Source organism: Pristiophorus japonicus, chromosome 4 (assembly GCF_044704955.1).
Source record: "Pristiophorus japonicus isolate sPriJap1 chromosome 4, sPriJap1.hap1, whole genome shotgun sequence".
Taxonomy (NCBI): Eukaryota; Metazoa; Chordata; class Chondrichthyes; family Pristiophoridae; genus Pristiophorus; species Pristiophorus japonicus.
The window spans coordinates 232,887,229-232,911,850 of record NC_091980.1 but is presented as its reverse complement, the minus strand read 5'-3'; the positions used below and the strand labels follow the sequence as shown (position 1 = coordinate 232,911,850).

The following is a 24,622-nucleotide window of genomic DNA, read 5'->3' as shown; positions in this document are numbered from 1 at the left end:
TCTCTCCCCACGCCACATGCTTCTCCTGCAATCACAGTGGGACACTGCATCTAACCTATTTATCATTCTAATCATACACTCACCTCCTGCTGTCCTCATAAAAGGCACAAACATCATTCTGGTAACAACTGTAATGCATCTCACGCATGTTGCCCTTTCTCATAATGATAGTACGCATGCTCCCCTGCCATCCCCTCAAACAATGGGGATGCTGCAGTCTGAGCCTGGCCCTTTGAGGCCCTGCAGTCTCCTAGTGTCCCAGTGTCCATGGCAAATGCTGGCTCCTAGTGTCCATGGCAAATGTGATGAAATCATTAAAACAGTGTGTCTGTGACTTGCTCAATGGAGGAATGCACCACAGCCCACCTCATGTTACATACATCTCCAGTTGCAGCCTGAAATGATCCTGATACAGAGCTGCAGTGATCTAAACTGTCACAGGCAATGCCATGCCAACAGTGCTTGTGAACTGCAGCTCCTGCTGCAGCATTCTGCAGACTTCTGTGATGTCCTGTTGTAAGAAACAAAATCTCCTCACGCGCTGCTCCCCGAGCCAAGCTGCCATGCATTTGCCCACTCACCTAACCTGTCCAAGTCACCCTGCAGCCTCTAAGCATCCTCCTCACAACTCACACCGCCACCCAGCTTAGTGTCATCTGCAAACTTGGAGATATTATATTCAATTCCTTCATCTAAATCATTAATGTATATTGTAAATAGCTGGTGTCCCAGCACTGAACCTTGCGGCACCCCAGTAGTCACTGCCTGCCATTCTGAAAAGGACCCGTTTATCCCAACTCTCTGCTTCCTGTCTGCCAACCAATTCGCTATCCACGTCAGTACATTACTCCCAATACCATGTGCTTTAATTTTGCACACCAATCTCTTATGTGGGACCTTGTCAAAAGCTTTTTGAAAGTCTAAATACACCACATCCACTGGCTCCCCCTTGTCCACTCTACTAGTTACATCCTCAAAAAATTCTAGAAGATTTGTCAAGCATGATTTCCCTTTCATAAATCCATGCTGACTTGGATCGATCCTGTCACTGCTTTCCAAATGCATTGCTATTACATCTTTAATAATTGATTCCAACATTTTCCCCACCACCAATGTCAGGCTGATCGGTCTATAATTCCCTGGTTTCTCTCTCCCTCCTTTTTTTAAAAGTGGGGTTACATTAGCTATCCTCCAGTCCATAGGAACTGATCCAGAGTCGATAGACTGTTGGAAAATGACCACCAATGCATCCATTATTTTTAGGGCCACTTCCTTAAGTACTCTGGGATGCAGACTATCAGGCCCCGGGGATTTATCGGCCTTCAATCCCATCAATTTCCCGAACACAATTTGCTGACTAATACAGATTTCCTTTAGATCCTCCTTCTCGCTAGACCCTCGTTCCCCTAGTATTTCCGGAAGGTTATTTGTGTCTTCCTCAGTGAAGACAGAACCAAAGTATTTGTTCAATTGGTCTGCCATTTCTTTGTTCCTCATTATGACTTCACCTGATTCTGACTGTAAGGGACCTATATTTGTCTTCATTAATCTTTTTCTCTTCAAGTATCTGTAGTGGTGAGCGGTTGTTTTTCAGACTGGAGGAAGTTATACAGTGATGTTCCCCAGTGGTCGGTTTTCTTGATATATATTGGCCCAGAAATTCTGGCCTCCCCAGGTCCATACGGAGTGGCTACGGACCTGGGAAGGCACCGCAAAAGCCAGTTTTCAGCGCAGAATGCGCATGCGCTGAAAAACAGCTTTTCCGACCTGTCAAGCTGGAGCTTGACAGCTCCAACACATATCGGGAGTGAGGACATTTGCAAGGGCAAGATTGTGGTATTTACCCATATCTTGCCCAGCAAATGTCCTCAAAACACTTGCGTCTGATAAAAGCAGGCGCATAGCTGTAAGCATCGGTTCCCCAAGGATTTGTTGGACATTATCTGGACATTGCGTTTTAATCCCCAAGGATTTGTTGGACATATTTTTCTCACTGCAGAAAAAAGCTGGAAGCTGTTTGTGGGAGGGGCCCAGGTACTTTTCCATGTTGGACTTAGAATGATGGGCAGGTGTGGTCTGGGATGACAATGGCCAAGATAAGGAAATTCATTGCAGGTGATGGGCAAATGGAGGGTCCATTGTTAAGCAATGTGAACTCATCAAAGATAGATCAAATGAACTGATCAGTGATCGAGCCATTACCTGGATGAGAAACCTGAACCTGAACCGGTCGTAAGCAAAAACCCATCACTGGCAAAACAGGAAGCCTCGACACAAAGGAAAAAACTTTATTGGGCCAGAAGAAGACACACAAACAGGGAGCTTCGGAACAAGAACAAACTTTATTTGGCCTGAAAAGGCAAACGAACTGGGGGTATAAAAGAGACCGTGTGGCCACAGCTCACTCTCTCTTGCTCTCGTTGCTTCGCCTCTACAAGGACCAAACCCTCCGTGTGGGACGGAGAGAAGAAACCAGAAGAGACACGTTCTCATCAGGAGAAGCAGCGAGTAAGCCAATGAATCGGTGAGCATCATCTCTGCACACGCATCTTTTAAGATCATAGCCACAGTGTGAGGGGGTATCGTGTGTTCTCCCACCCAAATCTTAGGGGTTTTCAGGGGAGGTTTTAGACGTGGGTACTTCGCAATAGGGGCCTGTTTAGATGGGCCAGACTGTGTGTTGTACTGTATTTGTTTTTTTTACAGACCAGGGTGTGTGTGGTTTTACTGGGTGCAGAAGTGTGCTTTAACTTTAATAAAAGCATTGCCGGTTGAGACTAAGGTATTCGTCCCTGACTCATTCATCTGTTCAGTACAGTAATCACACCCAGTTCTAGAACTATTGTAAAGTGGGGGTGCGTTGAAAACATCTAAGGGAAACCACTTACAGAATCTGGTGACCGTGGCAGGAGCTGGGTGTGCTGAACAGAGAGTTATGGAAGATATTTAGGCCAAGAGATCGGCAATGGGGGATAGGATTTCCTCATAAATCTTTGGGAAAGTTAACGTAACACAGCAGTGGGTACTAGACCTTTTGCGGGCTGAGAGTCCGGAGGACAAAGCTGCTGAGTGGATGAGGAGTAAGGAGCATAGAAAGGCAAAAGAAAAAGTCTTCTGGCTCCTGTGTCTGCAGAAGCAAGTCCAACTGCTTAGGGAGCAGGTTAGTAGGCTTAGGCAGAGCTCAATGAGTCCGAGGAGCAGTCAGCCACAAGGGCCGTGGTAGGAACGAGGCTCTTAAATGAGTTGCGCGAAGAAAAGCAGGAGAGGCACACTCAGGAGGAAATCTCCCGTAACAAAAGGGAGTATCTGCAGTGTCAGGTAACAGAGGCCAAGCTCAATGAGCAGGTCGCACGGGAGAAGACCGCTCATCTAGCGGATAAAGTAAACGGGCTGAAGGGGCAACTGAAGGATATTAAGACAGCATATAGGGTAGCCACCAGTAAGGGTTTTGAGAGTGGGAGCCCTGCCAAGAGAAAATCCAAAGCTTGACCCAAGCTCTATCCAAGGCCAAAGGAATGGTCTGCCTAATGGCCCCAGGGGGAGCCCGGGTGGACTGGGAAGAGGAAGGGGAAGACAGTGAGGATTGGGAGCTGGACAGGGACGCACGATCTCTGCCCGAGGCACCGGGACCCATGCATCCCATACAGCAGCAAAAATACGATGCGCCCCATAGACGGCCAAGGTCAGGGGGCTCTGCAAAGCGATTTTGTGGTCACATTCACAACCCCACAGCTGCAAAATATGATTTCAGGGGTGCCCAAGCTTACCAACGAAGAAGACCCATCGGTCCACTTCACGGAGGTGGAACAGGTGGCAGGGATTAATAGGTGTAATGAAGCAGAGATTAACAAGCTGCTATTATTTTCCCTGAAGGGGAAGATGTATCAGGCCCTATCTGCCGAAAGCAAGAGGGGGCAGGGAACCCTACAGGGCTTAAAGAAGGAAAGAGTCACACCTAAGGTAGTCCATTCTCCAGGGTAGAGAGGATGCTGCAACTGGCTGGGGAAGCACCTCAGGCTTTGGCGGACTGGCTCTGGCCGGTCTATAATAAATCCTGTCATGGAGTGCTGGACCGAGCGCAGTTGCAGGGGACCCAAGGAACCATTGGCTCAGGACCCTGGTGTCAAAGAGTTTGCTCCGGATTAGGGTAAAGTCCGAGAACTGGTTTGACCCTGAGACTCTCCAGAACACGGAGGCCGATGTGCTCCGTCACATGAGTCTGGCATTTAAGAAAGGTGTGGAGGAGGAGGTCAAACCAGTTAAAGGGAAGGTTCACGAGATAAAGGCCAGCGTGGGTAATAAAAGGGAATGGCACCAGGAAGGGGGTAGCTCAGAGAGGGTTTGGATATGTTTTGGGTGTGGGAAGCCAGGCCACTGGAGGAAAGACTGCCCAGCCCTGAGGAAGGGTCAAGGCAAATGGGATCCTCCAGTGCCTAAGACAAAACCCTTTGAGGTGAAAGAACCGACCCCAGAACAATTTGAGGTTCTGGTGGCTGCCCTTCGGATAGCTTTTGTGCCAGAGCAGGAAAGGGTAGATGCTGCCGTGAGCAGGGAATTCCCGACCGCTCTGGTAATCCCACCACCCTGACTAGCACGCACCCAGCCTGAGTACCTGTGTTCGCTCATGTACGATGAGTGGGGTAGACCATGTGTGGAGATGGGGGTGGAGAAGGTAGAGGGGAAGTACTTGTTGGACACTGGGGCTTCCAGTATGGTGATTCACACAAATAATCCGACTACCTCACCTTTGTCTAGCAAGGTTCAACAGTCTGGTGGGGTTCACAGGGAACGAGCAGACGGGGTCGATCTCCAGACCGCAAGCCTTCGATTTAGGATCACTCCACGCAAAATGGAAGTGTGTCCTGCTGAAATGGGAGCAGCCGGGGTTAGGAGTCCTAGGAGCTGACTTTATGTTAGCCCACAGAATCATAGTGGATTTGAGGAATCACTGCCTTTGGGGAGCAGTGGGTTCAGGTAAGGAGGAAGAAATGGTAGTGATCCCAGGGAAAGGGAAAGGAAAAGGCACAGTGTGTATGATGAAGCCGAAGGGTAGTTACGACCTAGAGCAATTGGTCAATACTACCCCGGCCAAGTACCAGGCTTACGCGCGGGACAATCTCGCATCGTTCGACACACACAAACACGACTGCGGTGGGGTGATGGGGATAGAAGTCAGACTACAAGGAGACCCTATGTCCCGACCGCAGAAACAGTATAATTTCCCCAGGGAGGCAGAGGCCGACTTAGAGACGGCACTGGGATCCCTGATAGCCTAGGAGGTGTTGAGGCCCATAGCCACACACGAGAACTCTCCACTTTGGCCGGTTCGGAAACTGGACCAGTCTTACAGGGCCACCGTGGACTATCGGGTGCTCAACAAGAATATCCCAGCTTGCGTGCCCACCTTCATGGCCGTAGCTGACCTGAAAGGGAGCATTCCAGCATCCGCGACCACATTCACTGTGCTGGATATATCGAATGGGTTCTGGTCAGTTCCCCTCAAAAGAGAAGACCAATACAAGTTCACATTCCCATTTAAAGGGCAACAGTATACCGCGACGTGCCTTCTCCAGGATTTCCACAACAGCTTCTCCATTTTTCACCAGTGTATGGCCAACAGTTTAAAGGGTTTCAGCAGACCCCAGCAGTTGGTGCAGTGTGTAGATAACCTGCTTTTGTTCTCCGACGAGAGGGAGGAGTATGGTCCGCTGCTGGCCGAGCTGCTGGAGCTGTTGAAGGACACCGGGTTCAAAGTCAATTCCAAGAAAGCTCAGATTGGTCAGAGGGAGGTTAAATTCCTCGAGCTGACCGTAAGAGCTGAGGAAAGGGCTATAGACGAGGCCAAACGGAAGGAGTTACCAGCCCCCACGACCGTGACGGGGGTGAGATCCTTCCTGGGGATCACGGGGTAGTGCAGGGATTTTATTGAGGATTACGCCACCACGGCAGCTCGTTTACTTCGGCTCCTCCGCAAGGAGTCGGATGGGATTGGGATAAGGATTGCACGGCAGCGTTCAATCGTCTCAAGAGAGACCTGCAGACGGCACTTGTTGTGTATGCATGTCTGTTTACTGTGTGATGTCTGTAACAATGTATGCAACATTGAATGTGCCCTTGTACTGTACTCACCTTACCGGTACACTAGAGGGTGCTGTTGCTGGAGACACGGCAGGTAACCCAGTATAAAAAGGAACACACAGCTTGTTGGCAGGCACTCAGGAGCTGCTAATAAAAGACTGCAAGCCTGCAAAGTTTAAGACCATACCCTGCCTCGTGGAGTCATTACTAAAGGTGCCTACATACACTACAACTGGCGACGAGGTATGGGTGAGCAGTTTTGCCTGGACAGGGGACAGTTTTGGTCGAGTGGCAGGATTCCTCCAATTTTTTTCAAAGGTCTTTTGGCTCATCACAGACTGGCTCGCCCCTGTGTCGATATCCATATCCATGGAGAACTTCTGGTGGAGCAGGTAAAGATTCCATACTCCTCTCCCAGGGTTAGAGCAGCTACATCTTCATCTGTGCCGAAGCACCTTTAGAGAATGTGCAGAAAAGGCTGTACTCACTGTGTCTCTGATGAGTTGGCTAATCACCAGGGCTCCGACACAGATGAAGATGTAGCTGCTCTAACCCTAACACTCTAACACTACAAAATGGCTGCAGCAGACCTGCATTCAAAATAGCCTCCTCCATGCCACGAGTCAACATGGAGGAGCATCATGTGACATCGAGCGGCCAATCGGATTTGAAAGCTCCCTAAAGGAGACCGGTAACCAAAAAAAATTAAAGGGGAAGCTCCAACTATTTAAGGACATGGACTTTAAAGCTAAAGACTCAATTAAAGGGTGCAAATATGAAAATGTATGCAATGTAACCATGAATTGTGATGCTGGTTTAACTAATGTGACTACTGAGATGAATGCAGGTGTCATTAAGGTTAAGAACAAGATTATTATGCTTAACAGTAATGATAGAGATTATGAAATGCCTAATGTAACCATGTCTGTTGAAACCAGGACACCCAAAAGTGATGCAAGTGCTAGAATGTATAATGCAGGCTTGACTATGTGTGATCAGAGCCAAGGTGTTAAGTATACCGGTTGGACACTGCCAAAGGACATTGAGTCCTACAGGGACCATGCTAATGCCAATGGAATCCCCCTGTGGGAGACCCCCAGGTCCAGCAGGCTACCTGACCATGTAGCCTGGATCTTTGGAACAAATGTGATGCCCCTTGCAGGACACACACATAGGCAGTGGGAGCAGACCCACTACAGGGACAGTGGTCAATGGGCAACCCAGCCACCACCAATGGCAACTGGCACCAGACCAGCCCTACAACCCCTGGCCACCAGGGCCAACACCAGAAGCATGAGGCCAATACCCTCCAGCTTCCCTGGCAAACCCTGGGATGACCTGACCCTCATCCCCATTGGTGGACAAGGAGCCCACCCAGTCTTGTGGCCCTGCCCACCACCCCACAACTACCCACACCACAGTGTATACACACCACCCAGTGCTGCTGTGGCTACCTCCCCGAGGGATCCCACAACAGTAACACCCACTTGGTTTGTGTGTGAGGGAGGGGAAACCTACGAAGCCAGCCTCAAGCACAGGTGTCACACCTGGCAACCACACAACCCTCACCACAACCTCCCATAGCCCACCACTGATCACCTCCCCTGGTCATGACAACAAGGATATGAAAAATGCTCAGGGGGGAGTATTGTTGTGTATGCATGCCTGTTGACTGTGTGATGTCTGTAACACTGTATGCAACATTGAATGTGCCCTTGTATTGTACTCACCTTACCGGTACACTAGAGGGTGCTGTTGCTGGAGACCCAGGGGTTACCTGCACACGGCAGGTAACCCAGTATAAAAAGGAATACACAGCTTGATGGCAGGCACTCAGGAGCTGGTAATAAATAACTGCAAGCCTGCAGAGTTTAAGACCATACCCTGCCTCGTGGAGTCATTACTAAAGGTGCCTACAAACACTACAGCACCCACACTAGGGGCGATTAATGGTGGGGAGGACTTCTTTTTAGAAGTAGCAGCCAGCGGGGACAGTTTGAGCGCGGTGCTGCTCCAGGAGAGGCACGGCAAACTGAGGCCCGTGGCTTACTCCTCAAGAGTCCTCACAGATGTAGATCAGGGATACTCCAATTGTGAGAGGCATCACCTTGCCACGCATTGGGCCGTGAAGCACTCCCAGCTCTTCACAGGGTTATCCCAGATCATTCTACTAAGCCACCATACCCCCACTCAGATGTTATTAGATGGGAGTATACAGGACAGCACAGTGAGTAGTGCTCACATTGCTTGCTGGACTTTATTGCTCTCACAGATGAATCTGAGAGTGCAAGGCCTGTTTGAGCACAAGCTGGCAACTAACATGATCTAATGCAGGGGCGGCCCATAAGTGTTCGGTAGAGGGAGTATGGGATGTAGACATAGGATATCGGGCCGGGTTATACCCCACAGGCCGCGAAATATATGTCGATGGATTCAGTTCGGTGGTAGCAAGGGAGCGTTTCACTGGCTGTGGGATTTATGACCTGACGGCAGGCATTGCAAGGGCCATTAAACTCCCGAGCACTCTGAGTGTTCAGCACGCTGAACTGTTGGCGGTGGTGTATATCGTTACCCACGCCGACGAGTTCCCGACCCTATACACCATCTGTTCGGATTCCATGTTCACATGCAATTCATGCACCGAATACTTGGCCATCTGGTCTCGTCGCGGTTTCACATCCGCAGACAGGAAACCCTTAGCAACCAAACACTGTTGCAAAGGATCTTAGAGGCCACGGGAACCCAGGGAAGCCATGACATTCATAAAGTAAATGTCCATTCAAAGACAGAGGGGAAGGCAACCAAAAGGCTGCTGAGTTAGCCAAGGAGGGAGCCAAAACAGGAGAGTTTTGGGACCTATACGGGTCCAGCCCATAGCAGCGATCCGGGACAAAGGGGGAACACAAGGTAGCATTGGCCCCGGACTTGAGGAAAGTCCAGGCACAGAATCCCATCCTCAAGGTTGTCCTGGAGCAGCTGGCTAGGGGAGAAAAGATAGAAGGCCCATCCAGGGTAGCGGGCATTACTTCAAAGGAGGGAATGCATTTCAGGGGAGATGAGTGGGTGGTCCCAGAACAGCACCAGTCCTCCAGATAGCCCGCGGGGATCCAGGAGCGGGGCACCCAGGGCTGGAGACTACCTGGCAGAGGGTAGAACAGGCAGGGTGGTGGCCGCAACTGAAGGAGGATGTCCGCGATTTTTGTGCAGACTGTCTGGTGTGCGCAGCGAACAACCCCGATCCCCAGAAAAGAAAGGTTTCCATGGGACACACGAGAAGGGTAGAGGGACCATAGCAGTCGGTACAGGTCGCTTACATCGGGCCATTGCCCACCGCAAAGGGGGGTTACAAGTACTGTTTGGTCCTAGTGGACGTTTTCTCGCAGTGGGTTGAAGCATTCCCTTGTTGATCAGCCACAGCCAAGGATCTTGGTGAGGGAAGTGTTCTCTAGGTGGGGACTGCCACAGATCATGGAGTCCGATCAGGAGAGCCACTTCTCAGGGCAGGACATGCAGGCTACCTTGAAAGTGCTAGGGATAGAAGGGAAATAGCATGTGGCTCTCAACACAGTCATCGGGGGTTATGGAGCAACTTAATCGGACCATCAAAGAAAGGCTGCGGAAGGAAACGGGACAGTCCCTGAAAAAGTGGGTTGAGGTCCTGCCATTTGTTCTGATGGGGGTCCGATCCAGCCTCTCCAGAAGCACAGGGTATTCCCCACATGAGCTCATGACTGGTAGGGTCATGCACACGCCCACCCATGTTCTGGCGTCGGTTCCCACAGCGGGGCAGCTGAGAGAGATAAACCGGGACAAGTTTGTCAAGAATCTGTTTGAGCACGAAACAGATTCATTGGCAAGCTGCCAGCAACATGGGGAAGCAGCACCGGAGCAATCGGTTGCTGCTCGAGCCCCGGAGAACCCACGAGTGGAAGGTGGGGGATCAGGTCATGGTCTGCAATTACAGTCAGGTGGGCACGTTTGAGCCTTTGTACATGGGACCCTACAGCATCGTAGATAAGGCCAGTCCCATGGTGTACGCGTTAAGCTTCTGAAGCGCACAAAGTGGTTCCATGTGAATCAGTGCAAGTTGTTTAACCCGGGGGAAAGATGAACAGAAAGAAGCACCATGGTGCTGTAAACAGCATGGTGGACGCGGGTTTTCCTCCCATAGTTTGGGACAGTAAGGAGCCCGTGGTGGTGGTGGTTAGGGGGAGTAGCAGGATCCCACGGCCGAGAGCGCCGTGGTCGCCTCCTTACACACCACCGAGGAGCCGTAAAAGGCCCAGGATCGTAGAGACCTAGCGTGGCCACCCAGAGACGGGTGGCGGTGTATATAGTTTCCTTCTCAGTTTCGTGTTTTACAGAGTGTGTTTTTGATGAAGCCAGACCTTTTGAGGTATACTCTCTCTCAGAAAGGTTGTTTTTTTGTATCTTCACAGGAAGCCGAGAGAAAGTTGGCGACAACCCTGGTAATCGTTCTTTGGAGCTTGGCCGGAACAGGGTACAGCAGGAGGGGGAATACCGAGTTGTCGTTCCTCTACAGCTGTACTGGGGGGAACAGACCCATCATGAAACAGGGGGGTAGGACAGGGGACACGGACGGGATGGCAGCCTACTTCCACGAGGGAAGGTGGCTGGGATCAAATTCAACGAAAAACTCCAGCCACGCCGGGTTCACATACGGGGAGGCTTCCATACCGTGTCCCAGACTGAGGCTCACAGCCACACGGGTTAGGGTGACCGAGGGCAAGCGCGTATGCTTGACGTGCAAGGGACACAGTCCCCTGGGACGGTGGTGGTGGCTCAGGAAATTGAGACAGGACACGGGGAACCAGACAGCGGACTGGGAATGACTGGGGAACGATACGTACCGACAGATCATGGGGTCAAAGGGTGGAGTGGAAGTGTACTAGGACAAGTGGTGGAAGGAGGAACAGGGAATTTATGTGTGTATGTGGGGGTCGGAGAGGATCTGCCCAGCGGGTGTGTCGATTTCCGGGGCTGGGATCAGATGGGATCGGAGTATGGACTCCTGCGTGATCCCAGACCCTCCTAAAACAATAAATGCCACTGAACTTGTAGCACACAAGAGGAAGCCCCTGCCCACAGCCCCACTGGTACAGGCGACAGAAGTTAGGTATACAGCCACCACACCAGGCCCAGGGAATGGTTTTGTTTTAGTCCCGACTGGAAAGGTTTTATTCCAGGGGGTTCATTACGCGGTCACATCAGTCATTTTAAATCTAATCGAGGTACATCTGCCCGAGTGGTGTCCAAAAGAAACTGAGCAGCTGTATGAGGCACTCATTAAAGAAATGTTCCGCCAGTTCTATGAACTCAGTTACGGGGATGTGAGTTGGGAAAAGTTGTACGATATGGGAGTGTGGGATAATGTTAGTCTGGGACGGCAGAGGCGAGGGGTGCTCAATGATGTCGCTACGGCATTTAGTGTGGGTACATCTCTTATCGACAGCATGGACAATGTGCAGCTGCAAATGCAGATCAGTGGTTTAAAGGACCAGCTGCGGAAAATCCTGAAGGGAACGCGGTGGTAAGGTCGGAGTTAGAGGAGGACCTGTCAATGACTGTCCATTTAAAGGAGGTTATCGCAGAGCTGGAGACACACACAAAGACTGTAAATGCATTAATACGGGAGGACAGGAATGCCTCGGCGCAGGCAGCATGAAACGAAGTGTGCGTGTTGTACGGTGCCTGGTTGCTGAGCGAGGAGCGCAGTAATTTAGAGGACCTCCAGCAAGGTCCATTCCATCATGGATCAGCAACCAGCACCTCGCAGCGCTCAGCCCGTACAGTAATTCGATGAGCCTGTGTCAGCTTCGTCTAGCCTCCGAAGCCTACCCAGTCCCAGTGGATTGTGGTCGGTCCAACCACACAATCATGGGGATAGTGTTGCGTATGCCAGTAATGGGTGGGACATCACAACCAGCGGCGGTATACAGGATGGAGAACATTGGGGTCATATGGGAAGGGGTGCACCTGTGGTATCATGCGGTCCCACCATTTGTTATAAAGTAGGAGCATGCCATGACCGGCACTGACCTCAAGGGATGCCAGAGCAGGTGTACACACGTCATATTATGTCCCCAGAATTTGAACGCATTCGATCGGCCAGAGTGCGGGTTTGAGTCCGAGAGTCGAGAGTCCATCAATTGCACCATGGAGGTGAGGGCCCAGAGCATATGTGGGCAACGGGACATACTGCGTAACCACGCGTGTGGACCGGTATCGAGTGCACCGGGACACTTGGTGTCCGGTCACCAACAGCATTTTCTGCTTCAAACCCCATGCCAATGTTCAAGTAGCACAGGAACGTATTATTCCGATCCCAGAACCATCCATGGCACACATTACGGTAAATGACACGAACCTGCAACAGTACATTTCCCAGTTCAGGTATCAGATTCCCTTTCTGCCGGAACACCTAACAATGTTATTAAAGGCCGTCGAGCTATCCCAAAAACATTATTTCACACTGCAACAGACAAACCGGGTCACAGAGGAAAGAATGAAAGGGATAAATTCCCCGCTCTGGTGGGACCTTGGTATAAGTGTGGAGGTTCCTCCGTGGATCCGGATATGCACACAAGCTCTCATCATTGTACAGTTTTTGATTGCGATATACCTGTTGAGTATTTCTTGTAAAAAGAGAAGTCAGGCGCTCCGGAGTCGATGGGAGGCCGTAGTTAATGAACCTTGAGTGTAACTTTCTGTATCTTTATGGTAACAGTGCGGTACACGGTTGTAGTTTGGCGTCATATATTCGGGGTTATTTAAAGGTAAAGAGGATAGGATTGGTTGGGAACCACAATGCTTGCTCACCAGCGGACATTGCTATCTTCTAGAAGACTCTTGAAATATCATAGGGGGGGGACTGTAAGCATCGGCTCCCCAAGGATTTGTTGGACATTATCTGGACATTGCCTTTTAATCCCCAAGGATTTGTTGGACATATTTTTATCACTGCAGAAAAAAGCTGGAAGCTGTTTGTGGGAGGGGTCCAGGTACTTTTCCATGTTGGACTTAGAATGATGGGCAGGTGTGGTCTGCGATGACAATGGCCAAGATAAGGAAATTCATTGCAGGTGATGGGCAAATGGAGGGTCCATTGTTAAGCAATGTGAACTCATCAAAGATAGATCAAATGAGCTGATCAGTGATCGAGCCATTACCTGGATGAGAAACCAGAACAATAGAAAGCCATTAAGCCTAGACTGGTCGGAAGCGAAAACCCATCACTGGCAAAACAGGAAGCCTCGAAACAAAGGAAAAAACTTTATTGGGCCAGAAGAAGACACACAAACATGAAGTTTCGGAACAAGAATAAACTTTATTTGGCCTGAAAAGGCAAACGAACTGGGGGATATAAAAGAGGCCGTGTGGCCATAGCTCGCTCTCTCTTGCTCTCGCTGCTTCGCCTCTACAAGGACCAAACCCTCCGTGTGGGACGGAGAGAAGAAACCAGAAGAGACACGTTCTCATCAGGAGAAGCAGCGAGTAAGCCAATGAATCGGTGAGCATCATCTCTGCACACGCATCTTTTAAGATCACAGCCACAGTGTGAGGGGATATCGTGTGTTCTCCCACCCAAATCTTAGGGGTTTTCAGGGGAGGTTTTAGACGTGGGTACTTCGCGATAGGGGCCTGTTTATTTGGGCCAGACTATGTGTTGTACTGTATTTGTTTGTTTTACAGGGCGGTGGTTTTACTGGGTGCTGGAGTGTGCTTTAACTTTAATAAAAGCATTGCCAGTTGAGACCAACGTATTCGTCCCTGACTTATTCATCTGTTCAGTACAGTAATCACGCCCAGCTCTAGAACTATTGTAAAGTGGGGGTGCATCGAAAACACCTAAGGGAAACCACAAACCACTTACATGGCCTACTTTTACAGGCGTAAGATTCTTAAAACACACTTAAAACATAAAAAATAAAATTAAAAATACACATTTTATTTTTAAAAACCTGCCCACTACGTTAAATTTATTTTAAACCATAATTTAAAAAACTTTTTAAAAACTCGGGAAAAATATTTTTCTCTAATATATTTATTAACTTTCATTTCAATTCTGTGAGGTGTGTTTTTTATTTTTTATTTGTTGTTATTGTGTTTGCTATTAATTGAGAAAAAAAAAAACAATGAGAACTCGTAGATACGGAGTTCCCATTGCTATTAATTGAGAATACTTTACCTGATTGGTTGAGCAGTCACACGTGACTGCACCTTCTATGTGAGAACGTGGAGGACTGGAGCATGCTTCGCAGCGCGGGAAGAGAAGGCCTCCCCAACGGAATCCGGGCACCTCCGGGACCACCAGGTAATTTCGTAAAAATTCTCTGGTCAGAGGCAATTGCCTGCGGGAAGCCTCCGACTGGAATTGCAGGGTCATTAGTGACTAGATGTGGGCGTAAATGACACAATTTCAAAATTTGCAGATGACCGAGCTTGGAAGTACAGTGAACAGTGAGGCGGAGAGTGATAGACCTCAGGAAGTCATAGACAGGCTGGTGAAATGGACATGTGGCAGATGAAATTTAACGCGGAAAAGTGTGAAGTGATATATTTTGGTAGAATGAGGAGAGGACATATAAACTAAATGGTGCAATCCTGAAGGGGGTGCATGAACAGAGAGACCTGGGGGTATGTGTGCACAAATCATTGAAGGTGACAGGGCAGGTTGAGAAAACAGTTAAAAAGGCTTACGGGATCCTGCGCTTCATAAATAGAGGTATAGAGTAAAAAGTGTGGAAATTATGATGAACCTTTATAAAACACTGGTTTGGCCCCAACCGGAGTACTGTGTCCAATTCTGGGCACTCCACTTTAGGAAGGATGTGAAGGCCTTAGAGAAGGTGCAGAAAAGATTTACAAGAATGATTCCTGGGGTGAGGGACTTGAGTTACGTGGATAGACTGGAGAAGCTGGGATTGTTCTCCTTGGAGCAGAGAAGATTGAGAAGAGATTTGATTGAGTTGTTCAAAATCATGAGGGGTCTGGACAGAGTAGATAGAGAGACACTGTTCCCATTGGCAGGGGAGTCGAGAACCAGACGACACAAATTTAAGGTGATTGGCAAAAGAACCAAAGGCAACGATGGGTTCTGGAATGCACGGCCTGAAAGGGTGATGCTGGCAGACTCAATTTATCTTTCAAAAGGGAGTTGGATAAGTATCTGAAGAAAAATAATTTGCAGGGCTACGGGGAAAGGGATTAGCTGAGAGTCGGCACGGGCTCGTCAGGCCGAATGGCCTTCTTCCGTGCTGTATCCATTCTATGATTCTATGAGTGATACACCACAAAATGCTGCAAATGCTCAGCAAGTCAGGCAGCTTCTGTGGAGAGAGAAGTTGAGTTAACGTTTCAGGTCGATGACCTTCATCAGAACGTGAAACGTTAACTCTGTTTCTCTTTCCATAAATGCTGCTTGATTTACTGAGTGAAATCCACAGCAGTGACGATTTTACATAACTTGAGCTGCAAGGTTGGTTTAGTGAGGTGCATTTCATTCAACGAGAGCAATGATGTCACCCTCATCTGTAAGTGACATCACTAGCAGAACTGTAGATTTTTATCATGCACTGAGAATGACATCATCAAGTGGCCTGGCTCATGTGCAGGATGTCATCACGGTTAACCGAAAACCAGAAGTACCCACACTGTCGCTGATCACTCCGTCAAACTAAACACTAGGTGAGAGCTGCGGTGACTGATGGGGCATTGTGTGCGGGTCACGGATTGTTAACAGATTTAGTTGGTACGAAGTGAATCGAGAATAGTGACAGATTGCGTCCAGACCGATGATATCACTTGCTGCAGACGTGCTGAGCCTTCCAATCAACTCACTGCTGTTCATGATCAAGAGCATGATCCAGGTATGGTGGGGAGGAAGAACATGGTGTGGGTGTAAAGGGGGTGGGGGTAGGGTTAGAAGAACATGTTCCACATCGAACAGAGGGGGGTGAACCTGATCCATCTTCCCATCTGGATCGCGTTCTCGCTCTCATTCCCCTTTAGACCTGGATCACATTCTTCCCCCATCTCCACTGTTCTCTCCATGCTATTCCCCCACCCCCCCGCCCCCTGAGTTCCTGACTTTCTCGCCACCCCCCAATTCCTTACTCCCCCCGCCGAGCTTCCTGGCCTCCAATCTCCAATCCTCCCCCCACCTCCCGCGAGTTCCTGACATTCTCCCCTCTCCCCGGGAGTTCCTGACCTTCTCTGCCCCCGATCCTCTCCCCTCTCCCCACTCCCTTCCCCTCTCCGATCCCCGCTCCCCACTCCGATCCCCGCTCCCACTCCGATCCCCTCTCCCCTCTCCGATCCCCTCTCCTCTCCTTGCTCCGATCCCCTCACCTCGCTCTGATCCCTTCTTTTCTCCCCACTCTGATCTCCTGACCTCCCCCCGCCCCAGTTCTTGACTTTCCCTCCCCCCGATCTCCTCTCCTCTCCCCACTGCGATCCCCTCTCCCCACTCCGAACTCCTGACGTTCTCCCCCCCCAGTTCCTGACCTCCCCCCACCTCAGTTCCTGACCTTCACTCCCCTCTACTCTCCCACTCCGATCTCCTGACCTTCCCCACGCAAAGAATGACTGGCAACACTGAGGAAACGTGGTTCAGGCCGCAGTCTTGCAGCTCGGCGTATGTGCGGCTGGAACATCGGGTGCGAAGGCATGGCTCCGATTGTGGGGCTCGATGGTGTTTAGGCTCGGTCGAGAGGACAGAAATTGGCCCGATTGTTATGGAGTTCTGCATTGTAGTTTATTGCCAACATTTTGAGCCAGATTTTCCTGTCCCTGTGCCTGGGCATATTGGATTGCTTGGGTGCATAGAGAAGAATTAGCCAGCATGATGACTCGCCCGTAAGTGAGTCTGCCGGATTTTCTATCAACTAATTTATGTGATCCTCCCTGCCAAAAAATTCCCCTCTGTGGTGTTGGTAATCCAATACACCTGGAGGCAAGAACAGGAACATTCGCCCATTATGTAATTAATGCATCCGCCTTAAAAAATATTTTTTCAGTGCTACCAACCTTCAAATCAGATCCACTCTTAATAAGCGATGTGAATCCTACTGGAGGGAAACACTTTATATACAATTCTGTGCTTCAGGGGAATGTCCTCCTGCATTATTTTAAACAGTAATTTTGTCAAAATTTCACACAATGTGAGTAAAATTAATATGACTGATCGCAGGTACAAGAGTTCATTTGTCAGTTGATTTTCTAATGCTTCTAGAATAGATTTACTGTATGTTTAAAAAATGCATTGCAATTTTTCACCTGTGGGGAAAAATGTTTTTTATTGATGTCATTAATCATAGATACTTACTCTAACTCCCATGAACTTGTCTTTGAGCACAATCCAAGACAACAAGAAGACAAATGCTTTGTTGCAACAGAAGAGAGCAGAGACATCTGTGGCAGTTAATTTCTTCAGAGCCAGTAAATATAGGTAATTAGTCAATGTCCAGAGGATAGAAAATGGGGCTGTTCTTTTCAGGAAGAGTCTCAGAGTCAGCCCTTCTTCTCCAAAAATCCGACTGCATTCCCTGCAGGCAATGAGCAGAGAAATGTATATTAAGAGATACGTGTAGCAGTAACTTTTCTTTCACTGTATTAATTCAATTAACACTCAAACGCAAGCTCCTACTACATCAAATAGATATTTATTTAAATATTTTCTCTATCTCGCACTGAAGTGGAATGATATAGCTAATCCTCGCTCACTCAGACACAGTTAATTAGGTTCTTCATTTAAAGGAAAGTGTTTCCAAGATGTACCAATTGATTCCCTGTGTATTTAAATCCCAATAGATCAGTTTACTTAGAAGCATTACTTAGTGGAGTAAATGAGACAATTTAATTTCCAGAAGGTGCTGCAATAACTAGGTTTTAACTATACAATTAAATAGAAATTTGGAATGTGATTGTCCGACATCCAGTGCTGGGTGAGCTGAAATTTCCTTTAACTAAATATTGGAAAGACCAAACTCTCTTCCCTGGCCACTGACTCCATCTCCTGGTTACTGTCAGAGGCTGAACCAGATCGTTCGCAACCTTGGCATTCTACTTGACCCTGAAATAAGCTTTAAACTGCATATCCGCTCCTTCACTAAGACCGCTACATAACATCGTCCATCTCTGCCCCGGCCTCAGCTCAACTGCTGCTGAAACCCTCATGCATGCTTTTGTCACTTCTAGACTTGACTATTCCAATGCTCTCCTGGCTGGCCTCCCATGTTCCACCCTCCATATACTTGAACTCATCCAAAACTCTGCTGTTCATATTCTAACTCGCACCAAGTCCCGTTCACCTATCACCCCTGTGCTCATTGACCTACATTAACTCCCGGTCCGGGCACCAATTGGCTCCCAGTCCAGCAATGCCTCGATTTTAAAATTCTCATCCTTGTTTTCAAATCCCTTCGTGATCTCGCCCCCTCCTATTCTCTGTAACCTCCTTCAGCCCTACAACTCTCCGAAATCTCTGCGCTCCTCCAATTCTGCCTTCTTGCACATCCCCAATTTTCATTGCTCCTCCATTCGCGCATTTGCCTTCCGCTGCCTCTGCCCTAAGGTCTGGAATTCAATTCCTAAACCTCTGTGCCTTTCTACCTCTCTGTCCTCCTTTTAAGATGCTCCTCAAATCCTACCTTCTTGACCAAGCTTTTGGTCATCTGTCCTAATATCTCCTTATGCAGTGTCAAATTTTGTTTGATAACAATCTTGCGAAGCGCCTTGGACATTTTACTACGCTATATAAATGCAAGTTGTTGTTGTGAGTGAGACACATTGCAATCTGCGACTAGGGTGGCAATATGAAAAAGTGACTGTCAGCCTAGCAAGAATGTGCAGAAAAATGTAATCAGCATCAGCTACCCGTTGTAACAAAAATTTAACAAACCTAAGGATGTATAGTTTTGAATTGCGCAATATCTTTAACTTTTTAGTTCTAAAAAGAGAAGGAATAAGTACCTAATTTTTTTAATTAGTGTCTGTTTTTCCTGTGCTGTTGCCAAGTGTCCCGAGTAGTACACAGGGAAAAACATTATGTTCCAATTTGTAGAGAACCAGGTCATAAAAAAAGGACAATGGAAGTTCTTGTATGTGACTTTGACAATCTGTGTAGTACCAACCCAGGAGGATGACACAGAAAGAATAATTAGAAACCCCCAGAAAATCTTGAAAAATGCAGAGGTGCATGATTGACAGCGTGTCTTAACGTTATTATCCGGATTAAGATTTTCGGTCCGATTCTCCGAAGCTTCTTCTCCTGGGAAATAAAAAGAAACCATTTAAAACCCAAAAGAAATGTGGGCATGCACAAAGCATAATATACACACTATTACTGTGGGTGGGAATCCTCGGCACAGCTTTGATGATTGCCATTAAAGTACCTGGCCTTGGGTTGGGGCAGTATCTTATTGCGCGAAGGCAAGACGAAAATATAATCTGTGGGCAGATTTCTCCTGCCGGTTGAGTTTTATTAAACATGTTTGGAGAATTTTTACTGTGCAAGTATAATCATTCCCTCCCCCTCACTGACGGAAGATAAAGCATTGCCTGTAAAATCAGTATACAATCTTGTCAGCATCTGTTACTCATACCGTTTAAGCAGTGCGTTGGTCTACTATAACTCTTGCAATGCTTGACAGTAATGATTATTTTTGAGGTTCCTCTACCAGTTTTATATAGGGAAATAAAATATAGGAACATTGGAACAGGAGTAGGTAATTCGGCTCATTGAACCTGCTCTACTGTATTTGTTAGCCATGGCACCTCCATCAATTTAATCCAAATTCTCTGCCTTTGATCTATAGGGCCAATTTTACTGGAGGCGATAATGGTGAAATGTACACGTGGGTCACGCACTGAAATAGCACAGCGCCCAAGGTCACTTCTCTCTGCCCTGATTTCCTGTCGAGGCTAATGATAATATAGGTGTTCTATGGGCAAGCAGCCGATTGGGTGCATTACGAAGGGAATTGCAATGCTGCTTCAGGCCTTCAAGGGCTGTGGAAAGGAGATAATAAATGTGGTGCACCTTGGGTGTTTTGGGAGCAAGGTTGAATATTTTGAACACCTGCAACTAGGGAATTAATAATGGAGAACAGGGAAATGGCAGAGATGTGAACACATATTTTGTATCAGTCTTCACGGTAGAAGACACTAATAACACCAATAGTGGATAATCAAGGGGCTATAGAGAGGGAGGAACTTAAGACAATCAATATCACGAATTAAGTAGTACTCGGTAAAATAATGGGACTCAAGATGGACAAGTTCCCTGGACCTGATGGCTTACATCCTGGGTCTGAAAAGAAGCGGCTGTAGAGATAGTGGATGCATTGGTTGTAATTGACCAAAATTCACTGAATTCTGGGGCAGTCCTAGCAGATTGGAAAACCGCAAATGTAACGCCCCTATTTAAAAAAGGAGGCAGACAAAAAGCAGGAAACTATAGACCAGTTAGCCTAACATCTGTCGTTGGGAAAATGCTGGAGTCCATTATTAAGGAAGCAGTAGTGGGACATTTGGAGAAGCATAATTCAATCAAGCAGAGTCAGCATGGTTTTATGAAAGGGAAATCATGTTTGACAAATTTGCTGGAGTTCTTTGAGGATGTAACAAGCAGGGCCCACCTGTGACAGGGACTGTAGTTCTCGTATTGGACTGTTCAGACTCCTAAGGACTCATTTTTAGAGTGGAAGCAAGTCTTCCTCGATTCCAAGGGACAGCCTATAATGATGAGGATAAGGGGGAACCAGTGGATGTGGTGTATTTGTATTTCCAGAAGGCATTCGATAAGGTGCCACATAAAAGGTTACTGCACAAGATAAAATTTCATGGGGTTGGGGGTAATATATTAGCATGGATAGAGGATTGGCTAATTAACAGAAAAGAGAGTCGGGATAAATTGGTCATTTTCTGGTTGGCAAACAGTGACTAGTGGGGTGCCACAGGGATCGGTGCTGGGTCCTCAACTATTTACAATCTATATTAATGATTTGGATGAAAGGACCAAGTGTAATGTAGCCAAGTTTGCTAATGATACAAAGATAGATGGGCAAGCAGATGGTGAGGAGGACACAAAAAATCTGCAAAGCGATATAGATAGGCTAAGTGAGTGGGCAAAATGTTGGCAGATGGAGTATAATGTGAAAAAATGTGAGGTTATCCACTTTGGCAGAAAAAATAGAAAAGCAAATTATAATTTATTGGAGAAAAATTGCAAAATGCCGCAGTACAGAAGGACCTCGGGGCCCTTGTGCATGAAACACAAAACATTAGTATGCAGGTACAGCAAGTAATCAGGAAGGCAAATGGAATGTTGGCCTTTATTGCAAGGGGGAGAGAGTATAAAAGCAGAGAAGTCCTGCTACAACTGTAGAGGGTATTGGTGTGGCTATAACTAGAGTACTGTGTACAGTTTTGGTCTCCGTATTTAAGGATATACTTGCATTGGAGGCTGTTCAGAGAAGGTTCACTAGATTGATTCCGGAGATGAGGGGTTTGACATGAAGATAGGTCAAGTAGTTTGGGCCTATACACATTGGAGTGCAGAAGAATGAGAGGTGATCTTATTGAAACATATAAAATAATGAGGGGGCTCGAAAAGGTGGATGCAGAGAGCATATTTCCCCTCATGGGGGAAAGTAAAACTAGGGGACATAGTCTCAGAAGAAGGGGCTGCCCATTTAAAACTGAGCTGAGAAAGAATTTCTTCTCTCTGAGGGTTGTAAATCTGTGGAATTCTCTGCCTCAGAACTGTGGAGGCTGGGTCATTGAATATATTTAAGACGGAGATAGACAGATTTTTCAGCTATAACGGGTTATGTGGAGCGGGCAGGGAAGTGGAGCCGAGTCCATGATCAGATCAGCCATGATCTTATTAAATGGCTGAGCAGGCTCAAGGGGCCAGGTGGCCTACTCCTGCTCCTATTTCTTATGTTCTTATGTATATCATTTTTAAAGTCCATGGGCCCAAGTTTCAACTGGATTTGCTCCTATTTTTTTGGAGCAACTAGTTTTTTTTTGAGCATCCTAGAAATTGCAATTCTTCACATTTAGTTTGCTCCAGTTTCGGTGAGTTAGTTTAGTTTCATTTAAGTTCCATTTTTTTTTCAAAAGGGGATGTGTCCAGCTACTTAGGCCTGTTTTGCAAGTTTGAACTGCGAAAAGTTACTCCAAACTAACTTAGAACGGAGTAAGTGTCCACTTTTGTAAGTTCTAAAAAAACCATACCTAGAGTTAAGTTCAGTACAGGCACAGCTAGAGACAGGGTGTGGGAAGCATTAAACACAAAGGACTAAAGCATTAAACACATCACTTAAAATGGCCTAAAACCTCTTGCGATTATATTTTGTCTTATATCTGCTGAGTGAGGACAATTGTTTTTCTTTTTATAAATAAGCAAGTGTAGGCTCCCGGCTGAGGCAGACACGTCAACACCTAATTAGTGGCTAAGTTGATCCTTCGGAAAAATCATACCCCGTTAGTCTAACCTATTACTTAAATAACTCACCTCAGACTAGATTATCTCTCCTTTGTAAGAACTAACAATTTGGCATTAACGTGCCTCTGTCAGGGACTGATTGTTAGAGTAACGCGGTGTAACCCACCCTAACCCACCACTGTCTCCCACATCCCCAACAGCACTCTTCCCCACCACCCCCCAACATTTCGCTCCGTGTGTCCCTTCTCATTCCTATACCCCCAACACCACTCTTCCCTCCCCTCCCGCTACCCCCAACCCAACATCTCACAGCCAGAAGCAGGACCGATCTGTGCATCTCAGATACTGTAGGGCAATCAGTCGCTGGCTTCCTCGGCCCACGGACACCCATCCCACTGCAGCAGGAGAGATCTCCGAGCCACCAAAACAGATTCATTATCACATTGCTTTACACAAATTGACTGCCGCATTTCCAACATTACAACAGTGGCTACTCTTCAAAAGTATTTTATTGACTGTAAAGCACTTTAGGACATCCTGAGGTCGAGAAAGGCGCTATATAAATGCAAGTTCTTTTTTTAGACTTAAAAGTCCACAGGAATGGTTCTCTGTGAAGCGCACCTATTGAAAGTATTAACTCTTCAGGGGCATTCTGTTCTAACTTCCAAAAGACAAGCTTAGCTACCCAAAAGGAAAACAGCATGACAATTGCAGAAAATATACATTTAATTAGAACAGAAATAATATGGTGAGCAAGTCAACAAAGAATCTAATGGAAGATGTATAGAAACATAGAAAATAGGTTCAGGAGTAGGCCATTCAGCCCTTCGAGCCTGCACCACCATTCACAAAGATCATGCCTCATCATTCACCTCAGTACCCCTTTCCTGCTTTCTCTCCATACCCCTTGATCTCTTTAGCCCTAAGGGCCATATTTAACTCCCTTTTGAATATATCCAATGAATCAGCATCAACAACTATCTGCGGTAGAGAATTCCACAGGTTAATAACTCTCTGAGTTAAGAAGTTTCTCCTCATCTCAGTCCTAAATGGCTTACCACTTATCCTTAGACTGTCCCTCCTGGACTTCCCCAACATCGGGAACATTCTTCCTGCATCTAACCTGTCCAGTCCCGTCAGAATTTTATATGTTTCTATGAGATCCCCTCTCATCCTTCTAAACTCCAGTGAATACAGGTCCAGACGATCCAGTCTCTCCTCATATGTCAGCCCTGCCATCCTGGGAATCAGTCGGGTGAACCTTCACTGCACTCCCTCAATAGCAAGAATGTCCTTCCTCAATTAGGAGACCAAAACTGAACACAATATTCCAGGTGAGGCCTCACCAAGGCCCTGTACAACTGCATTAAGACCTCCCTGCTCCTATACTCAAATCACCTAGCGATGAAGGCCAACATACTATTTGCCTTCTACACCGCCTGCAGCACCTGCATGCCAACTTTCAATGACTGATGTACCATGACACCCAGGTCTCGTTGCACCTCCCCTTTTCCTAATCTACTGCCATTCAGATAATATTCTGCCTTCGTGTTTTTGCCACCAAAGTGGATAAGCTCACATTTATCCACATTATAGAAACATAGAAACATAGAAAATAGGTGCAGGAGTAGGCCATTCGGCCCTTCTAGCCTGCACCGCCATTCAATGAGTTCATGGCTGAACATGCAACTTCAGTACCCCATTCCTGCTTTCTCACCATACCCCTTGATTCCCCTAGTAGTAAGGACTTCATCTAACTCCTTTTTGAATATATTTAGTGAATTGGCCTCAACAACTTTCTGTGGTAGAGAATTCCACAGGTTCACCACTCTCTGGGTGAAGAAATTCCTCCTCATCTCGGTCCTAAATGGTTTCCCCCTTATCCTTAGACTGTGTCCCCTGGTTCTGGACTTCCCCAACATTGGGAACATTCTTCCTGCATCTAACCTGTCTAACCCCGTCAGAATTTTAAACGTTTCTATGAGGTCCCCTCTCATTCTTCTGAACTCCAGTGAATACAAGCCCAGTTGATCCAGTCTTTCTTGATAGGTCAGTCCCGCCATCCCGGGA

The 24,622-nt window shown here is 47.4% G+C and overlaps 1 protein-coding gene across 2 annotated transcripts in view; it reads right to left on the bottom strand.

Annotated features, from left to right (window-relative positions):
* slc35f4 (solute carrier family 35 member F4) overlaps positions 1-24,622 on the bottom strand; it is a 336,248-nt gene that overhangs the window by 75,941 nt on the left and 235,685 nt on the right. For both annotated transcript variants that reach the window (XM_070879154.1, XM_070879155.1), the window contains 2 exons: positions 19,072-19,369; positions 17,426-17,645 (listed from right to left, as the gene is read on the bottom strand). In XM_070879154.1, coding sequence (XP_070735255.1) covers positions 17,426-17,645; positions 19,072-19,369 — 518 coding nt within the window. The remainder of the gene's footprint in view (positions 1-17,425; positions 17,646-19,071; positions 19,370-24,622) is intronic.